The following is an 18,674-nucleotide window of genomic DNA, read 5'->3' on the forward strand; positions in this document are numbered from 1 at the left end:
GCCTTGGTGGTGGGACCCTGGGAAGGTCTGCAGAACCTCCTGCTGTGTGGAACGTGTGTGTGTGTGTGTGTGTCTCGCTTGCCGAGTGCCAGGCCTAGGGGCCCACCCTCAGAGCAGGCCCTTCTGTAATGTCACATGGAAGGCACTGAAATAGCACACGCCCCCGGGGCCTCTTGTTCGTATTTAAATGACTGGATGGAAGATGTCAGGGCCACTTTTCAGGCCTTCTGTGTTTTCTTCAGCTGAGGGTTTTGCTTCCTCAGCTTCTTGAATACACCTGTGCCCTGTTATTGTCTTGTCCTGTTCTCAATGTGAACCCTCAGTAGGACTTGATCCCAGGAGAAGTTGTAGCAGTTTCTTAATATCCTAGTCTGTTTTCTGTAACTATAACAAAATACCCAAGGCCAGGTAGTTTATAAGGATAGGAGTTTATTTGGCTTATGGTTCAGGAGGCCCGTATGTCCAAGAATGCCCTTCTTAGTTTATGATGAGGCCTTCTTGGTAATAGCACGGGGCATCACATGGTGGGACAGCAAGCTGCTAGCCTAGGCCTCTCTTCTTATAAAGTCATGATATCATGAAGGGTGCCCACCCTCATGACCTCATCTAGTCCTGATACCCTCCCTAAAGGCCCCACCTCCGAATACCATCCACAGATGGAATTGGAGATTGTTGCCAACACGTGAACTTTTGGGGGACGCGTTCAAGCTGTAGCACAACATTTAAAAAATTTTTTTTAGTTGTCAGTGGACCTTTATTTATTAATATGTGGTGCTGTGAATTGAACCCAGTTCTAGGCAAGTGCTGTACCCCTGAGCCACAACCCCAGCCCCTGTCACACTGAACATTTAACAAAGGGCCCTCTGCTCAGTTACCCAGGAACAGGATAAGAAATGGGACCCTTTTTATTTCTTCCATGTATTTTATTCTACTTCATATTTTCTGGATATTCATTCCCTACCTACCCTGTGCCACCCACTGGGGCAAACAGCCAACCGTGGGCCTGTCCCAACATAGCCTGCAGAGGCAATCTCTGTCTGCTGTGGCTGTCCTGGACATTTCATGTCATTTGGTGACTCCTATGGCATATTATCAACTCGAAGGTGACTTATGTGGGATTCTTTCCTCTGAGCCCAGTCTCCAGTGGGGATGTGTTGTCTGCTCTGGGGCCCCTTCCTCTCTAAGCACGGAGAGCACACCAGGTGCCTACTGGGGATATGGCAGAGGAGTTACCCTATGGGATTAGGCGACATGCTTCCCAAGGTTTTGCACACTTCTTAATGTTTACTTGAATCCAAGAGAGACCTGTTTGGAAGTGCCCGTCTTTAATGACCATTAGGCACGCTGATCTGTTTGGAAGTATCTGTCTTTAATGACCATTAGACACGGTCCAGTACATTGGCTACAAATCTCTGCAGGTTGGTTAGTTGTTCCATTTGCTTCTCCCAGTGTCTGTGCCCTTGTCTCCCTGCATGGCAACAGGGGCAAGAGAGGTGAAGAGAGGGAGGTTGCGTTGGGGAAGGACTTGGATCTTTCTGGAGTCCGGGGACTGGGTCTGTAGCTCAGGGGCAGAGCGCTCAGCGAGTGTGTGGTCCGTGCTGGGGGAGTGGGCCCTCTTGGAGCCCACCTGCCCAGGCCTCTTCCCCTGCTGCTTCCCTTCATCTCCACCTCTGTGTGCAGGAGCCGGAGCGGACTTTGTCATGCTGGGAGGGATGTTTTCTGGCCACACGGAGTGTGCAGGGGAGGTGATCGAGAGGAATGGGCAGAAGCTCAAGCTGTTCTATGGGATGAGCTCAGAAACGGCCATGAAGAAGCACGCGGGCGGCGTCGCCGAGTACAGGTGGGTGCAGCCCTGGCCTCCCCGGCGGGGCCTTCTGCCTCACCTGCAGCCACGGCCTGACCTACAGGACTGCGCGTTGAGGAACTCTGGGGCTGGGCTGGAGCCACCGGAGGCACTGGTGGGCAGGGAGCAGGCCTTGTCCTTCCTGCCCACCTTGCTGTGCTCCTCGCAGCCATTGCTGTCCCGAGACAGGTCAAGGCTGCAAGAACGGGCTGAGCAGGTCTCTCCTACACAGAGACAGAGGAGGCCAGGCCCCACCTGAAGAAGGCCACCTCCCACACGGCTCTCAGGCAGACGCAGGCTCTTGAGCGGGGTCACCAGGCGGCCATGTTGCCCTTGTCTGCTGATATTTTTAAACCCATGATCCCTGGGGCCCCTTTTTATTTGTGTGTGTGCTAACCTGACCACCCCACGGACCACCTCCCCTGCTCCTTCCTGTCAGCTGGCACCAGTGACAAGTGACAGGGAAATTGGACCCAAGTCCTCGGGAGGCGGTTGGCCGTGAACAGGATGATGGCCTTTCTCCAGGAAGCCCAAGCTTTGTTCCCCAAGCGCGTTTGGAGGACAGGAGATCCAGATGCACTCCATAAGGTGTGCGGCTCCACCCAGCAAGAGGTGAAATCTCGGAGCCCCATCAGGTGGCGGGATGTTCCCCCAGAGTCCTGTCCTTCTGTCGGGCTCTGGTGGCCTGACTCCAGTCTCGTCCTCCCAAGCATCTTCCTCCTTTGGGGTTGGGGACTCATTAAAGATGGTATTGTAGTAGGGAAAGGCAGGGTGGGCCAGGAGGGAGAATGGGGCCCCCTCCTGGGTGGCCTTCAGGCCCTGGGTTCTCACGGTAGCCGGTAGAGGAAGGCTGCAGTTGGGCCTCTGTGAACCTGGCCCTATGGCCAAGCAGCTTACTGCTCGGCCAGCAGCTATGGTCACCAGCTGCATGTCTGCCCTGTGCCTGAGTGAAGTGCAGCTGTGTGGCTGAGTGGTTGCAGCTGTTTTGGGGCCTCAGACATGGCGTGGATAGGGAAGGCCAGGGTCAGCTATGCACCAGCCCAGGAGCCAGAAGGAGAACCATTGCTTGGAATTTCAGCAGGGCACAAACTGCACAGAAATACCAAGATCACTTCTGGAAGTGGAGTCAAACCTCGTGCTGAGGGAATTAAACCTGACCCCACAGGTAGCCCGAGCCCTGTGGCTGACCAGCCCGGCCTCTGTCTGAGCCTGGTGAGCAGGAGCTCGTCAGGACAGTGACTCCTGACCTTGACATTGTGTTCGAGTGCTTTGCTGCTCCCTCCTAGTTAATCATTTCATCCCCACGTTGTCCCCAGGAGGCAGGGTTCGTCTTCCACAGATGAGCAGACTTCAGCATCAGTGGCGAATGACTTGCAGAATGTGATGTTACCAGTGAGCACAGAGGAGGGATGAGAATCTGGATAGTTTCCAACAAGCCCTGGAAGGCCAGGAAGTGTCTGAAGAAAGGGGCAGGCATTGCAGGGACCTGTGTGCACCTGTCTGTGGTCACAGAGTGCCAAGACCTGAACATCCTGGGGCCGTCAGTGACTCTGGCTTCCTGAGCTTGGTGACCTAACCGGGTCACGAGGCCAGCCCTTCATCCAACTGATGGTTTCAGTAGCTAGCTGTCACCCTAGGGGCGTCTGGCATGCCACTAAAGAAAACACCCTTTGGAAATTTCGCATCATGCATTTCTGATCAAGAGATGCTGTTTCCCCAGTGAGACTATTTCTCCCATGATTATTGCCATGGGAAGTTCTAGAATGCAGCTTAGAATTTGCCTGGCCTCAAAGGAAGGCCAGAGCAGATGTGAGACTTCCTTCTTCACGATGACCCTGCAAGTGTAGACTGTGTCACTGTTCTGCAGTGTGCAGACCTGACTTGTGAACTTAAGCTGAGTTAGGTGGTGGCCTTGTGAAGCAGGGACAAGGGTTCTGGGACAGTTAGGTGCTGCTCACTGTTGGCACCACATGCCAGATTGCTTCTGAACACTCCTCTGAAAACATCAGCTGTGGGGGCCAAAGCTCTGAAGCCACCCCACTGAGCTGGTTCTTGGCTGGGACCCCAGCAAGCCTGGTGGTTGGTGTGCTGACTTGTGAGCACAGGGAGCTGAGTGGGTGGGTGGGTGCCCTGGAGACTGTCAGACTAGGAGCTTTGATGTGGGCAGAGCTTTCCATGTGACCCTCCGAGGGCCTGCCATGTCCACTTCTGTCTCCTCTTCCTGGTTGTCCAGTGTAGAGCTGGTGTTTGGGAGGGCAAAGCCCTGGGCCTTTCCTGTTGTTGGTGCAGAAGGCAGTTCCAAGAGGTCCCGCCAGGTCTTCTCCCCAGGGCGCATTTGGGGGCTTGGTCATTTGGAGGTTGGTGCCTCTGGAAAGGTGGCCTTGGTTTCTGTTGGGCAGAGTGGCGGGTCGCTGAGAGCACCGCCCAGTGGAGCCGTGCCAGGCAGCAGTGCCGTCAGGGGCTGCCAACAAGGCTTCTTTCGGGTGCCCTTGGGGTGGGGGGGGTGCAGCCACCTGCAGTGCTGTCCCAGTCTGTGTGGCAGCAGTGGGGGAGGGGCGGGGGTGCTGCTGAGCCCCCTGAGAGGCTCACCTGGGGGCGCTGCTCAGAGTGCTACAGCTGGGAGTAGTTCTGGATGGGCTCTTGCGGAAAAAGACACCAGACACAGAGAAACCCTTCCTTTCTCTTCCAGAGCCTCTGAAGGCAAGACGGTGGAGGTGCCTTACAAAGGGGACGTGGAAAACACTATTCTGGACATTCTTGGGGGACTGAGGTCAACCTGCACCTACGTGGGGGCCGCCAAACTCAAGGAGCTCAGCAGGAGGGCGACGTTCATCCGGGTGACCCAGCAGCACAACACTGTGTTCAGTTAACGTGGGACTGAGTGACGTACGGCGGGGGTGGAAGCCCCATGCCCCCTGCTTCTCCCGCCTCCTGGCTTCTGGCTGCTCCGAGGGTGGCGTGCTGCTTCCTTCCTCCCGCTCCTGCTGGCTGGAGGCTCTGGGACTCTCCAGTGTGTCTGGGGGCCCAGAAGCAGCCGCGGCCTGCTGCCCAGAGCGCACAGCCTCCTTGTTCCATCCAACAACTGCACCTTTTTTAAAAAAGTTCACTTTAATACATGCTGTTGAGACCTGATTGAGTGCTGGAGTTTGCATTTGCAGGAGCCGCATGGCACAGGGTCCCTAAAGAGTTGGAGGCCACCTACCCGCCCAGTGAGTGGCACACTCAGCTGTGCCCACACCAGGCACCTTGGGAGGGGCGGGCGGAGTAGCCGGCACCCCAGTCTCCAGCTCTTGGCTGCTGGAGGACTGAAGGACCGTCTCTCTGCCGATGCTCACAGGCTGTGGCAGTGTCTTGACACCTTCCGCGTCCAGGCCTTCTGTGGGCCATCTCGGCCTCCTGTCGGGGATCCAGGCCTTCTGTGGGCCATCTCGGCCACCTGTCGGGGCTGCTTCCAGGCAGCTGGCTGAACAGAGGTTTCCGTTCCTTTCTTCTATCCTTTTTCCTTCCCTTCTCAGTCCCAACTGGTCAGGCAGGACCCTCTTAAAGAGCTTATAAGTGGCTTCGCCGTTACCCATGGAGAGATGAGCAGGTAAAGTCCTGTTGGGGGACAGCAGCTGGTTGGCTCAGTAGCGTCCTAAGGGGTGTTTTCAAATGTGGGTCTGAGCCCTTCCCTTGCTGTGCCAGTTGATGTCCGTCAAGGGAGGACCCTGTGGTTCTGCCATAGGTTTGACTGGCTGGTAACAGTGGTCTCGTCCAGACAAAAGGGCCCAGGGTCGTGGAGGCTATCCTAGGGCTCCGAGGACAGGTGAGTTTTTTACACTTCCCTTGTTACGGAGGCGGGAGCAGAGTTTCTTTGAAAAGGCAGCACCACCCAGGGGTGTAGAGGAAGCACACTGTGCTGCTGCGGAGGGATGAGTCAAGTGTCTGGTGACCGGCGCCATCACACGGGGAAATACGGGCCCCATCTCAGTTCTTAAAGGCAGTATCAGTTTTCAATACCAGTGTGATTCACCACCCTCTCCTCACCCGAAACCCACAGTTTCTCTGTACCTGTGGAAACACGAGGGGCTCGATTTTGGAGAATCTCAGAGGTCAAGAGGATGTTTCATGTAGAACAAAAGGTGGGGCTTGGCTGGAGGGCCCCCCTCTCTCTGTCTGGATGAAGCATCAGCCTCTTGCTGTCCCTCTGGGAAGGGTATTTTGCACTCAAGTGCTGAACTTGGTTTTAATGGGACTTGTAAGATCAGGGAGGGAAGCGAGGAAGAGGAAATCTCAAATCCACTAAAATGGACCCACCTTAGCACAGGATCTTCCTCTAGGACTGTGCCCCCTCCCCAGATTCCTGCTATCGTGCCCCAGTATCTCCTTTCCCAGGTTAGGCTCCTGGGATGTGCTGAGGTTCCCTGAGCGGGAGGGCCCTGACGCACGCGGCTTTACCCATCTCATGGAAGGTCCTGCAGACGCGTTCTTCGTTTCCACTGTCAAAGGCAGGGTCCTTGCAACCCAGCTTCTAGGGGAGTGAAAAGTTATTGCCCAGGATCATATTGAAAGAGAGGCACCATAAAGAGAGAACTGATATCCCATCCTCTTAGCAAATCCATCTCTGTCCCCGTAGGAAGAGTCCCCTCCCCCCACCAGAGTGGCCCAGAGACCAGGCATCAGTCAGGATGTGGATGGAAGCAGAGAGTGCGGCCCTGCTGCCACCCCTGGGGCACAGCCAGTGAACCTAGTGCCATTCACCTTGGGCTGGCACCATGATTTGAATAGTCTCAGGGCCTCCTCCAGACCTGTCAGGACCCTCAGCATCTAAGGAAAGCGAAGCAGGCAAAGCAGAGGTCAGCTGGCTTCACGGCATAGCTGCCCCGCTGAACGGCCGCCCAGTCTGGGCTGGGGTTCACCAGTTCTTCCACACACAGTGTCGGCCTGTGTCGGCCTCGACTCAAGGGACAGCCAGATGTCTCTAGCAAACCCAGCCGAGATGACAGTAGAAGGAGGGTCCTATTCCTCCCAGGCCGAGAGTGGACTCTTGGGTTTCTCTCCAGTTCTCTTCCACCAACGTGCAACCTTGAGGCTGGAGACCTGACAGAGCTGTGTACACGGATGGGGTGGGGTCCCCACTAGAAAATCTGAGGTCCTGGACCAAATCTTCAGGCCAAATCTTCCCCAGACTGCACTGAGCAAACCTGTGGTGCTGTACTCCAGACAGACGTGGGGGCAACTCCTTGTGCCAGGAGAGCCCTCCTCACTGGGCTCCTTGACAGGTGTTTTGGAGCTGCAGGGATCACGGTCTTTCCACCTTCAGTCCACTAACCAGGCTACAGCAAAACTGTCGAGAATGTACCGATTGTGCCATGTAAGCCCAGGAAGTTGGCAGATGTTTACCCACCAAACCTCTGAACAATAGAATCCAGACACAAGTACAATCTGAACAAACCAGGCCATTAGAAGTGGACACCAACCTTTTATATTTGAACCTCATCTCAAGACCACCCAAATGAATAGGGAAACCAAGTCTCAGGCCACTCAGCAACACCTCCCTGGCTCCCTGGGGGAAGTCATGGGACACTTGGAGGCAGAAAGGAGGACCATCAGTCGTTGAGGATCTGACAGAAGGCAAAGACTCTTTTGCAATTGGCACTGTTATTTTATTAGTACGAGTATACTGAAACAATAAACTTGTACTGGTATACAGACAATTTATTTAAAACAATTTTGTTCAAATTTTGAATCAAACATTGTTTTATTATAATAATGAAATAATTTCTACCTAGAAAACCTGCAAGCACCATCAAAGAAAGGGACCATAAAATTCAATAAACAGACTCGAGTGTATCCTACAAATAGACACACCACGATTAGAAAATAGAATATGAATTCTTCCATTTTTTTTAATATTTGTTTTAAAAAAGCTAGTGCAAGTACAATATTTTACACTGGAATTACAGAGAGTATGCACGCATATGGAAAAAGTTCTCCTGTCACAATAAAAGCTCTTAACTATGTATGCACTTAAAATTTTCTTTTCAATAAGGTGCAAAACATCATTCCTTCCCTAGTTCTCCTCCATACTGGCCGGCTCTTTCTGGTCATGCCCTTGACCCAAGTTTTGATGTCTATTTTCCCTTGGCCTGTGAGAGGCATGCGATTGAAGTTTGGTGGGTACTAATCCAATGTCTGAATATCCAATGGTACTAATCTCAGAGATGGCTCTGGGGCCAGCACCCCCCTGGCTAGAAATGAGGACTCTGTCTTATCCGAAGGCCACCGTAAACACAGGACTCTATGGAAACCTTTCTGTTGACACTAATTGGGTTTACAGTTGAGCAGTGCACGCTGAGGAGGAAGAATCCTGACCATGAGAGCAATATTCCCAGAACCAGATGCACAGGTATCAAGTTTAAGATTCACTGACTAAAGAATTTACCCCACTCCTGGACCAGAGAATAACTCAGAGTAGGGGGTTCATGGGAGAACCAGAGAAAACCTATGCACCCACCCTCTCAGTTCGTGATCTTTAAAGACAACAGCTCTAAGCCAGTGTCACTTGGTGTTCCGGAGGACACTGTTTGTCATCTTGCTAAAGATTACTGTAAACAATGCTTCCCATACAGGCCTTCAGATTGGCCATAGTAAAGGAGACAGGCTCACCGACCATCCAAACAGCACACAGACAGACAGACTACAGGGAAAGAAAACGTGGGTTGGTGAAGTCTCCAATGTATCTGCAGTGGAAGACTGGAGTCCTTTCAGATAAGAAAAGTCATGGAAATTCTTAGAGACTGTTATTGTGGAGATACCACCTATTGGCCAAATGCACTTGATTTTCATACAGCTGAACCGTTTGTATGCAAGTCATGGGGACTTGAGAAAGGGAAGCTGTGGGTCCCTCCCACCCTTGTCCAGGTGAATGTCAGCTACCAGGACCATTGCACTTAACAATCAGAGGTGCTGAGATTCTGATTTAAGAACTACAATTGGGTACATTTAATAGCCCCACAGCTGTCCAGCTTGATTTTTTTGGACAGGAGTATGACTTCTGAGAAATCGCTCCACATTGCTTTTGGCCTCTAATAAAGAAATATCAAAATGAAACTAAAGTAATATGAGGCATGTCAATTAAAATTCATATTTTACCCTCCATTTAAATGTGTGTGTGAGTGTGTGTGTGTGTGTGCAGGGGGCAAGAAGGCTAAACTTTTTTTAAAAAAGCATGTCTAATTTTTGTCCTCGGAATGAGTCCTGTTTTATCGGTAGCTAGGATCCCTTTTAGAAACACTTCATGTTCAGGAATATATTCTTTGGGTTCACAGGAACAGGAAGTGCTGAACATGTCAAAAACATCATCTCTGAAGAAAAAAGAAGTTGCAAGTGGCTTGAAAGAGTTTAGACTAAGAAGGGAGCTCAGAGAAGTTCTTTCAGCCAGGAATGAACAGTATTCTCAAACAGCAGTATGCAGTTCCTCTCCCTCGGCCGAGGGCCATGTGTAACAAAAACATCCCAGGATGTCTAAGAGCCTATGACATAGTCATTCTTTCAGGCCATAACCATACAAATCTGATCATTTAGACATGACAAATTTCTATATACAAAAAAAAAAAAAAAAAAAAAAAAAAACCCAAACATGTAACTTTCAATCTTTCTCCGCTTTTTCTTCTCTGTTTTTACAAACAAGTATGAAACTCACTGTTTCAACAGATCCACATCTTTCAAACACTGAATGAATCATTTCGACATTCATTTTTCTTTTGTGCAATTTTATTAAAAACATTACCTGTACTCCTCAAAGTGAGTGCTTAAATTTTTTATTTTTCTTCAGCTTCTCAAATTAGGTGTACATTAAAGGAAAAAAAAATTCCCACAAGGTAATAGTGCTACAAGAAAAGATCCTATCAGTAAGGTAACATATTTGAAGCGAGGTCATTTATGTAAAAGAAATCTCAGCTCCGGAGTAGAGGTGTGCAAGTTGTTTGGAGTTTCCTTATGAACAGAAACACAACACTGTCCGTGGAAAAGAGAGGAAACCAACCCATCACAATACGCCACACGCGTGTGCTTTGTAAAAAGTATGTTCTCTGTATTTTTATTACTTGATGTGTTCTTAAATTCTCTATTTCAGAAATTCTGGGTTAAAAACACAAAACGTAGAAGCAACGGCCTCCACTCCACTTTAAAAACAACCAAAAAGTATAATTCTCTTTCATTTCACCACCGAAGAAACTGGATCGGGCCAGGGAGACCACCGGCCCTGTTTTCACCTGGGTGACTAGGAAATCGGAAGTGCCAAGGGTTTCAGGAGAGACCGGGCCAGTTTGTTGAGCGGCTTGTGATTCAGGAAACAGTATCCATGACAACCAGCGCAGCTCAAGAAGCCCGGTTTTCTGTCCCAAGAGCTCTGCTTCCTCACCCATGTCTGAAATAGCATAGCATTAGTGTCTTCAAAAGCATCTCAGATTTATTTTTTTCTATGAAAGAAATAGGTTTCCTTAGTAGTCACAGATGTTAAAAGGGTATTGTCAATTGTTTCCTTATAAAACAAAACAGAATCCAAAGCTACAACAACAAAAATAAATTTTGGCAACGTATTTCAGTAAAGTTTCAAACTATGTGCAAAGAGTGGGTTTTATGATTACCAGGAGCTACTGTTCATCTCGAACATGCAGCATTATATTGCAGTCTATGCAGGATCTAAGGAGTGATCACACGATGCAGGAAACCCAAACGTTCCTGGAGGTTGCACATCCCTACCCCAGAGCAGCAAAGTGCCGCTGCTGGACCTCAGTGTTCCACACACACCAGCCCCGTCCCTGAGTAAGAGGTGTGAAAGTTCCGCAGAGTTCCTTTAGGGGAGAGGGAGGGGGGACCCGACACACTCACCTAACAGAAAACACACAGGGTCACAGTTCACTTCATGGGATCAGCCACCATCACTGCCACGAAATCAGATCATCCCAGACCAGACCGGGTGAACCGGGACAACAAAAACTTGACCGACGACGTCAGAAACCATCCCCAAAGTCCCAGTGAAATGCAATTTGTATTTCCACTTCTTAGAGGTTTGAGGTAAGTGGCGGCCGTCTCTGTTTCCCTCCCTCCCCCTCTGCCCCCAACGTGGCCCAGACAAACTGAAATAATTCCTAAGTTAAACATTCTAAGGAACAGTCATCTGATATATTGAGAAATCCCTAGAAAGAGAGGTTCTGGTTTGTTGGTTTCTTATTATTATTATTTTTTTTCTTTTCGCCCTGACTAATTTCTTGGTGATTGTGTTCAGTTGTAAACACAAAAGGCCTGCTGTTATTTAGTTTAAAAATGGAAAACTGGAAAGAAAGAGGAACGAAAGACGGCTGTGGGTAAATATTGCCAAGAGGACAGTCCAGAGGCACGTGGCTGATCCTCGTACGCTGACGGCACCGAAGATTTCTACCCCTGTCATTTACGTTTGCTACACGGAAGCGGCGACAGGCTGCTCCGGACTCGCCTGTCTGCAAACACGAGGCGGCTCCTGCCTTCTCTGTGGTCTTCCTAGTTGAAGAGAAAGCTGCCACAAGGGAGCAGTGGCCAGGTGGTCAGGCAGGTGGTCCCCTCCACAGCCACTGGCCGGCACGCTCTCAGAGGGTGCACGTGCGCCAAGGGCCGTGCTCACCGCCCACGCTCGGAGCCAGGGCTCCAGGTCTCAAGGACACAGACCCCAAGGAGGGGCCTGCCCCTTTGCAGAGATGGCTGTGGAAAGTGGGTCAAGGCCTGCCCGCGTGGCTCCAGGGTGCATCTTGGACATGATCTGCCTCCTTCCTTCTTCCATTCGCTATTTCACGGGGGTGATGGGGGACTGAAGCTCTTTCCCCAGATCTCCTTTGCTGGCTCTTTCTGCGACATGGCGACAGACATGCTGTGGGGCTCCCGCAGGCTCCCCACCCGGGCACTCAGCATCCATAGCAGGGGAAGGTGGGAGGGCTCCCCATCCTGCCTCCTTCCCTCCGGCCCTTCTCTGGCCAGAATGGGGAAGATCCACCAACCAAACAAGGAAAAAGCCAAAAAGGAATGTGCTTTAACTAGAAAGCACACTGGTCAGACTCTGTTGGCACAGGAAGTATTGCACATGCTCAGAAAGCAAGAGAACGCAATGGGAACCCAGGAGAGGACCACAGAATCGTGATGATGCTCCTATTGCTTCGAACCAAACGTGTTTTCCCATCAGTGTTGGCTGAGTGGATGCGGTCAGTTCGATAGGCAAAGCGAGCCGGAAGGTGGGGTGTGTTTTTCTGAGCCCACGTGAGCGGTTGTAAATAGTGGTACGAATGAGAACAGAGTCTGTGGGGCAGCCCCATATTCCTCTTACCATTCAAGGTTAAAAAAAAAAAAAAAAAAAAAAGAAAAAAGAAAACCAAAACCTAATAATTGCAAGTGCCCTGAGCAGAATATATGGAAGATTAAGCAAGTTCTCTGAACAGAAACGTTTAAGATATATAGCACTAACTAAGCAGGATGACAGCAGAGTGGGCCCACCCAGCCTTGCTAGTGTGCTGAGAGGGTAATGAAATTCAAGACAAGTCAAGGAAGGAGTCTAGCTATTCTAAACCTATTTCAATGTTTTTGGTACACCCCAGAAAATGGTTTACAAAAATCATTAGTCCTGCTGAGAGCTAAATGTAGATGAACACTAGATAGCTAACCTGTGGGTTGTTCTTAGAATTTTTTTTTTTTTTAAATTTGTGAAATGGAAGAAGTACTATTTTCAATGGTAAAAGAAAAACCTATTAAGTATTTCTTCAGGTTAGTTGCAGCCATCCAAGTAAGAATATTTAAAAACTTCTCCCTACTTATAAAACTTTTTTGTTGTTGTTTTGTAAAGCACGTTAGGATGCACTTGAAACCCACAAATGATGAATCAGATCTCTGGGAATGAAAGGTTTACCCTTTACGAAATACCCTTTCTGGGTTTGTACCAAACATTAAATCTTGATTTGATTTCAAATAGAAAAAAAAAAAGTCATTCTGAAAATAACATTAATAACAATAATAATTTTTTTTTCTTAAAAACTTGCTCACATATATAAATGTCTTTATGGAAAACTCTCTCAATGAATCTGAAGAAAATTCTTAGAGTTGTCCTGCTAAGACCTGGCTTTTTGTGACAGATGTGGTAGAAAGACCAAAATGAATTTTGAAAGGAACATAATCTTATAAAATGGCCTAGAGTTTAGGCAGGTTAGAAAGTAATTTTGCTACATTTATTTATGCTCGTTCTGTCCCCCAAACCTTTCCCACAATGTTATTGGATAAAAACTGCAGGAATATCACACAAATTATAAACTCAAGATGTGCAAATCGCAAGGTTCTTTAAAAGTTCATCTTAAAAACACTGGACAAAAATGAGTATTCTTTTCTCCATCCCTTTTCTCTCAGTTTCTCTGCCAACTCTGCATATGCCTTGAACTCCTTCTCCAACATCAAAGTGGCAAGTGCCTCCTGTCAGGTAGTACTTGGTGGTCATTTATTGTCACATACTAGTTCATAATTCACATTCATCCCTTTAAACCACATTGAAACTTTCATTATCTTGCTTGTGAGCAACTCTGCAGAGTTGAAATGCAGTTACAGTGTTGGAAAAAAAAAAAGAAAGCAACTTAGTTTTTTCCTTTTGTTTTTTTTTTTCTCTTCCCAAAGAGTTTCAAGTGAGATACAGTACTCATTAAATGACAGACCAAGATGCTTGGTAGTAGAGTGTGAACAGCGTTTTTTTAAGTGCTTAGAGATAGTAATATACGCTCATCTTCAAAATCTAATTCCTTGCATCACACTGGAATCTGAAAAAAGTGGCACCCAGGTTGTCCATAGTGATGAACTATAAACAGTACTAGAGTTAAAAGACAAAAGATTTTGCAAACTCAACTCAGAGAGTGTTTGAGGGCAGTTTGCATCTACCTCTTGGGAGCTAAGTCAATGCAATAACCTGATTGGTTGTCCTAACACTGCACAGAAACCAGCTCCCGCCCACCCCGATGGAGTGACATGAGCAGAGGTCTCCCTGCCCACTGTGACACCCTGGCGATATCACTGCACTTGTAAAGCAGAAATGAAATCCCACGTGTGGCAGTTGCTCTTTTAAAAACAAAATATATATATATGTATATATATATATCAGTGCAGTCAGGCCCCATAGGGGGAAATAGATACCTATATGATTAAAAGTTGCTTTTATTGTAAAATATGTTGGAGAGAAAAATGTTCTTTGAAACTGTTGGCTTTCCATCTGCCATCTGATGTCTCCCTCTGATACCCTGAAGCTGGGTTCCTGATGGTGAGTTTGCACATGGGAACCCCAGGAGGACACTGCTCTGCACCCCCAATCCCATGCTGAGAGCGAGAAGCAGAGGGAGGCAGAGAAAAAGAGATGCTCACTCGCCACCACTGCACCCGTGCACCCCACAGGCACACACCCTGCACCCGGCAGCTCCCTTCCCGTGGAACCTTCTCTTGAAAGGAGAGGGAGCCAGTGCCCACCGGATGCCTCGGTGCTGCTGGAGAAGGCAGGCACTGATGAAGCCACATTCATGTCCACCCAGGAGGCCTGGAGCCTGGATTGTCGCTGCTCTGATGCCCCTCCACCCGCCTGCTCCCCGGCAGACACAAAGCAAATGCACCAGTCTCCCGCGACACACCTGCTGTAACTCTAATGACAAGGTTAGAACAGAAACCTAAAGTAAGAGGATAACATGTAAATACTGTGTTCTTAGCCTACAGTACAGTAATCTGGATACGAATGGTTAGGGAGAGACACGTTTCCTTCCCCTGCTGGGCCTCTACTTGCCCAGGTTAGACCGGCCCTCGATGCAGATCTTAACCTCCTGAGGGATTAGCGAGGGCTTAGGAAGAGTCAAAGGTGGTTCCTCTTCTGGCCTCTCCAGTTTGCGGGTCTCCGGCGCTGACCACCTCCTCTTCCTCGTGGCCGTGGGCTTGCTGGGTTCGATTTTGGTGAGGAAGGGCGCTGCAGGCAATCCTATTTTTTCTGGAAACTTCAGTTCGCCGTTCTCAGAGAGCATCTGGACACTTCCCTGATTGATTCCATTTTCCTGCTCGGCATACCTGTGTCTGCTGCCCGCCAGGCTGTCCGTCTTTGAGTGCTTCAGCAGGACACTGGCGGGATCCACGGGCTGGCCCTTTTTAACAGAGCCGTTCTTCAGGTTCTTGAGCGTCAGTGAGATGCACACATCCCCAACAGAGAGTTTGGAACACGGCAAATCAAAGAGCTGGCTGGTTCTCTCTGGGCAGCAGGATGACCAGCCCTGTCCAAACACAAAAAAAGGGTACTCTACCAAAACTTCAACGCTGACCTGCAGAGACAGTGAGAGACAGAGAGGGGGAAAAGGAAGGAAACCGATGAAAACAATTTACTTGTTTTAATTAACACACGTGCACACGCAGGCTGAATGGGAAGTAAACAAGACAATTTATAAAACATCCCCTTCCCAGCAATACACTACAAATGAGCCTGACTTTCCTTTTAACTGTACTTACCATGTATAGATGCTGGGCAGAAGCCAGTGAGAAAACTGTCCAGTGTAAAAAGTCCATTCAGCATTTGAAATATTTTACTATTGGCTCTGTTCAAACAGGGCCCTGACCCCGAGCAACAGGACACATCCACTGTGTGCTCAGAGGTGAGTTGGGCTTGTGGGTAACTCAGGAGCCCAAGCTATAGGGCCTGGCACTTTATTAGCTCACTGGACAAAACATACCAACATGTGCAACGGGGCTGAATATGGCTCTGAGTGACTGCAAGCTCTGTGAAGAAGGCCCTCGTGTTCATCACCGTACCCCAGCCCATAGAAAGAAGGGCATTTTGCACGTGGCTGGGACCTAATATTTACTGGGTAAATAAGTATGCACTCTAGAAATTTCAGAATCACCAGTAAGGGCTTGAAATGACTAGGGAAGGGTTTCCCAGGACCTGAAGGTTGGACAGAGTTTGAAAAGGTTTGGGAGGACACTCAAGGGCATGGTCTATCCATAAGGTCAAGCCCTAGGCACCCAGACCAGTCTGTGTTGGTTTGAAAAGCAAATAGCAAAAGCATGTGAATCCCAGTATCCCGTCAACTGCCACTGCTTCTCCATGCCACAGTGTCAGGCGCCATGCGAAGGAGACCACGTGAAGACAGTTCCAGTCCCAAAGGAGATGGCAACCAAGTGGGCCAAAGAAACATGTGATCAATAACTGCCGATCAACGTGGTAGGCGGGGCGATGGAGCCTGTGGAGTATGGAGTCACTGGAAGGCAGAGGAGTAGCGAGAAAGGAAGTTTCACTGCATGAGAATACACTGGCAGTGAGGAAGAGAGATCCCCAAAGTAGGGGTATGTGAACAAAGCTCAGAGGGAGTTCAGGGGACAGTGAACTGGCCAGAGTCTCACTATTGTCACCACATTAGGCCGAGAGGCACTTGAGATTTTTAACAATTTAATTCTCCTGGATGTTTTATTTCTTTAACTTTACTTTAAAAGAAAAAGATAAAATGAAACCTCTTAAAAAGCAAAATTTTAATGGTCCTTATAGATGTAGAAGACTAGATGGTTCGGATCAACCTTCCTGCTAACGACAACTACAAGGTTTGAAAAAAAAATGCACACACACACACAACCAGGCAAAATGCCATTTTTTTTTTTTCTTCATACGGCACTGGGCAGAAAATGAGAGTAAATAATTACTGAGTCAGATCAAGAAATGGTGATGGCCCAAAACCTGTTTGTTTGGGGGCCTCTTTTGAACATTGCAAGGCATAGTGGTTGTGAAACCAGTGGGCTTCTGATAATCTCAAAAGTGGCAGGGAAAGGCATTCAGGGTACATCAAGGGAGAGGGCTCTTGAGTGAACCCCACTATTTTGGGCTGTGGCCATAGAGCATTGTACCTCACAAGTAAGGATGAGCCAGAAGCAGACAAGCCTTTCAAGTCCTGAAGCTCAGATCTGAACCATTTCAGTTCCTAAAATTAGATCAAGGTCTTGAATTATTTCTGAAAACCATTTTGCAAATTTTGTAAAGAGGGGAGGTGTGAAGAGATCAGATATGAAAACTAGTACAGACAGTCAATAATCGAAACGGAACCATAGGAGCTTCTGAAATAGAGTCATCAGATATAGACTTTAAAAATGATTATGCTTACAATATTTAAGAAGATTAAATATGAGCTTGAGGATGATGATGGAGAACTAGAATCTAATTTTAAAAGATCCATGAAAATTCTAGAATTCAAAAAATACATCCCCCTTAAGAATGCAATGCATTTTTCAACTGAATAGACACGGTTGAAGAGAAGATTAGTGAACTGGATTCCAGTAAGAGCTTTAGAAGAAATTAGAGACTAAAACACAGAGACACGAAGATGACCAATATGGAGAAGAGATATTCGAGAAGGTCTAATAATAATTTGAATCCTAAGAAAGCAGGTGAGAGAAAGAATGAGACAGATGTAATACCTGAGATAATGATTAAGAATTTCCACAAGAAAATGAGAGACAATAGGTCGTGGATTCAAGGATTGATCCCAAATCAAGAAGAATAAAAAGAAAGCCTCACCTAGGTAGGTTGTTGTTAAACCAAAGATGGGATCTCCCAAGCCTCCAGAACAAAATAAACATTACCTCCGAATAAGCAACAATTAAACTCAGAGTATATGTATCAACAAAAAAATGTTAGCCACAAGACAACACAAAATATCTTTAAAATACTAAATAAAAACTGCCAATCAGGAATTCTATAAGGAGCAAATAAATTCTTCAAGAATAAAAGCAAAAATACATACTTTTTTTTTTTTTGGACAAACTAAGAGAATTTACTACCAACAAGCCTATACTATAGAAAATACTAAAGAATAGTCTTTAGGTAGGAAAAAACCTTGAATCTGGACAAGTTTGTAGATTTGGGGAAGAATAAAGAATGATGAAAATGGTAGATGTGTGAATGAATACAAACTTTTTTTTTTTGGCTGCAGTGCTGGGGATTGAACCTTGTGCACATGAGGTAAACACTCTACCAACTGAGCTATATCCCCAGCCCTTGAATACAAACTTCCTATTGAATTTTACACACATGCATACACACAGAAACAAATAATTAAAATATAAAAATAAAACTCCTAAAAGTAGTAAATTTCCATGTAATGCATATGGACTGTACATTGTAAGAGTAGAACTTAATCTTCTTCATCTTCCTTGATAACTCTGATTAAGGTAGTTCTAGATACATACACTATCTTTTTTTTTTTTTTTTTTTTTGTGTATGTGTGGTTCTGGGATGGAACCCAGGGCCTTGTGCACTCTAAGCACATGCTCTACCACTGAGCTACATCCTCCTAGACACACTAGACACACTCTTTGAATGCCAGACTATTAGATCCATAGATGTATTTCTAGAAGAGACAACCTTGATGAATTTCCATGGAAGTCCTTCTACTGTGTGTTTGAGCAGGAGCCCATACACATATACTATTATTTGGGGGGAAATGCATTATTCTGGGCTATTTTAATCTTGTAGAGATAGTTAAATCATTTTTAATGCCTACTCTCTGCCAAACACTCAGGGATAAACTCTTTTTAAAAAGTATTTTGTTTAATGCTCATAATTTATTAGTGAGACAAGTACCATGATTCCAATTTTATAAATAGTCTCAGAGATTAAATCACTTGCCTAATGTCATAGCTATTAGTTGATGGAATGGGATTTATTCCCAGTCTTTGGCCCCCAAACCAATCTTCTTTTTCTTATGACTCCTGTCTTCTATACCTTGTGAATGAAGACATTTCAGCACACCAAAACATTCCCACTACCCCCAAGAGCAGT

At 47.5% G+C, this 18,674-nt stretch overlaps 2 protein-coding genes and 1 long non-coding RNA gene across 8 annotated transcripts in view; 2 read left to right on the plus strand and 1 right to left on the minus strand.

The window, feature by feature from the left end:
* The window catches only part of GMPR (guanosine monophosphate reductase), a 38,365-nt gene extending 33,390 nt beyond the window's left edge, over window positions 1-4,975 (plus strand). Inside the window, exons 8-9 of the mRNA XM_079147079.1 lie at window positions 1,681-1,840; window positions 4,533-4,975. Coding sequence (XP_079003205.1) covers window positions 1,681-1,840; window positions 4,533-4,713 — 341 coding nt within the window. The 3' untranslated portion in view covers window positions 4,714-4,975. The remainder of the gene's footprint in view (window positions 1-1,680; window positions 1,841-4,532) is intronic.
* Window positions 4,976-5,287: 312 nt separating this feature from the next.
* Window positions 5,288-13,462, plus strand: LOC306665498. The gene is made up of 2 exons (XR_013765053.1): window positions 5,288-5,432; window positions 5,568-13,462. It is a non-coding gene; the product is annotated as an uncharacterized lncRNA (long non-coding RNA).
* ATXN1 (ataxin 1) overlaps window positions 12,520-18,674 on the minus strand; it is a 383,728-nt gene continuing 377,573 nt past the window's right edge. For all 6 annotated transcript variants that reach the window (XM_079147068.1, XM_079147067.1, XM_079147069.1 and 3 more), the window contains one exon: window positions 12,520-15,174. In XM_079147068.1, coding sequence (XP_079003194.1) covers window positions 14,644-15,174 — 531 coding nt within the window. In that variant the 3' untranslated portion in view covers window positions 12,520-14,643. The remainder of the gene's footprint in view (window positions 15,175-18,674) is intronic.

This window comes from Sciurus vulgaris (genome assembly GCF_902686455.1).
Source record: "Sciurus vulgaris genome assembly, chromosome: 7".
In the NCBI taxonomy this organism is placed as follows: Eukaryota; Metazoa; Chordata; class Mammalia; order Rodentia; family Sciuridae; genus Sciurus; species Sciurus vulgaris.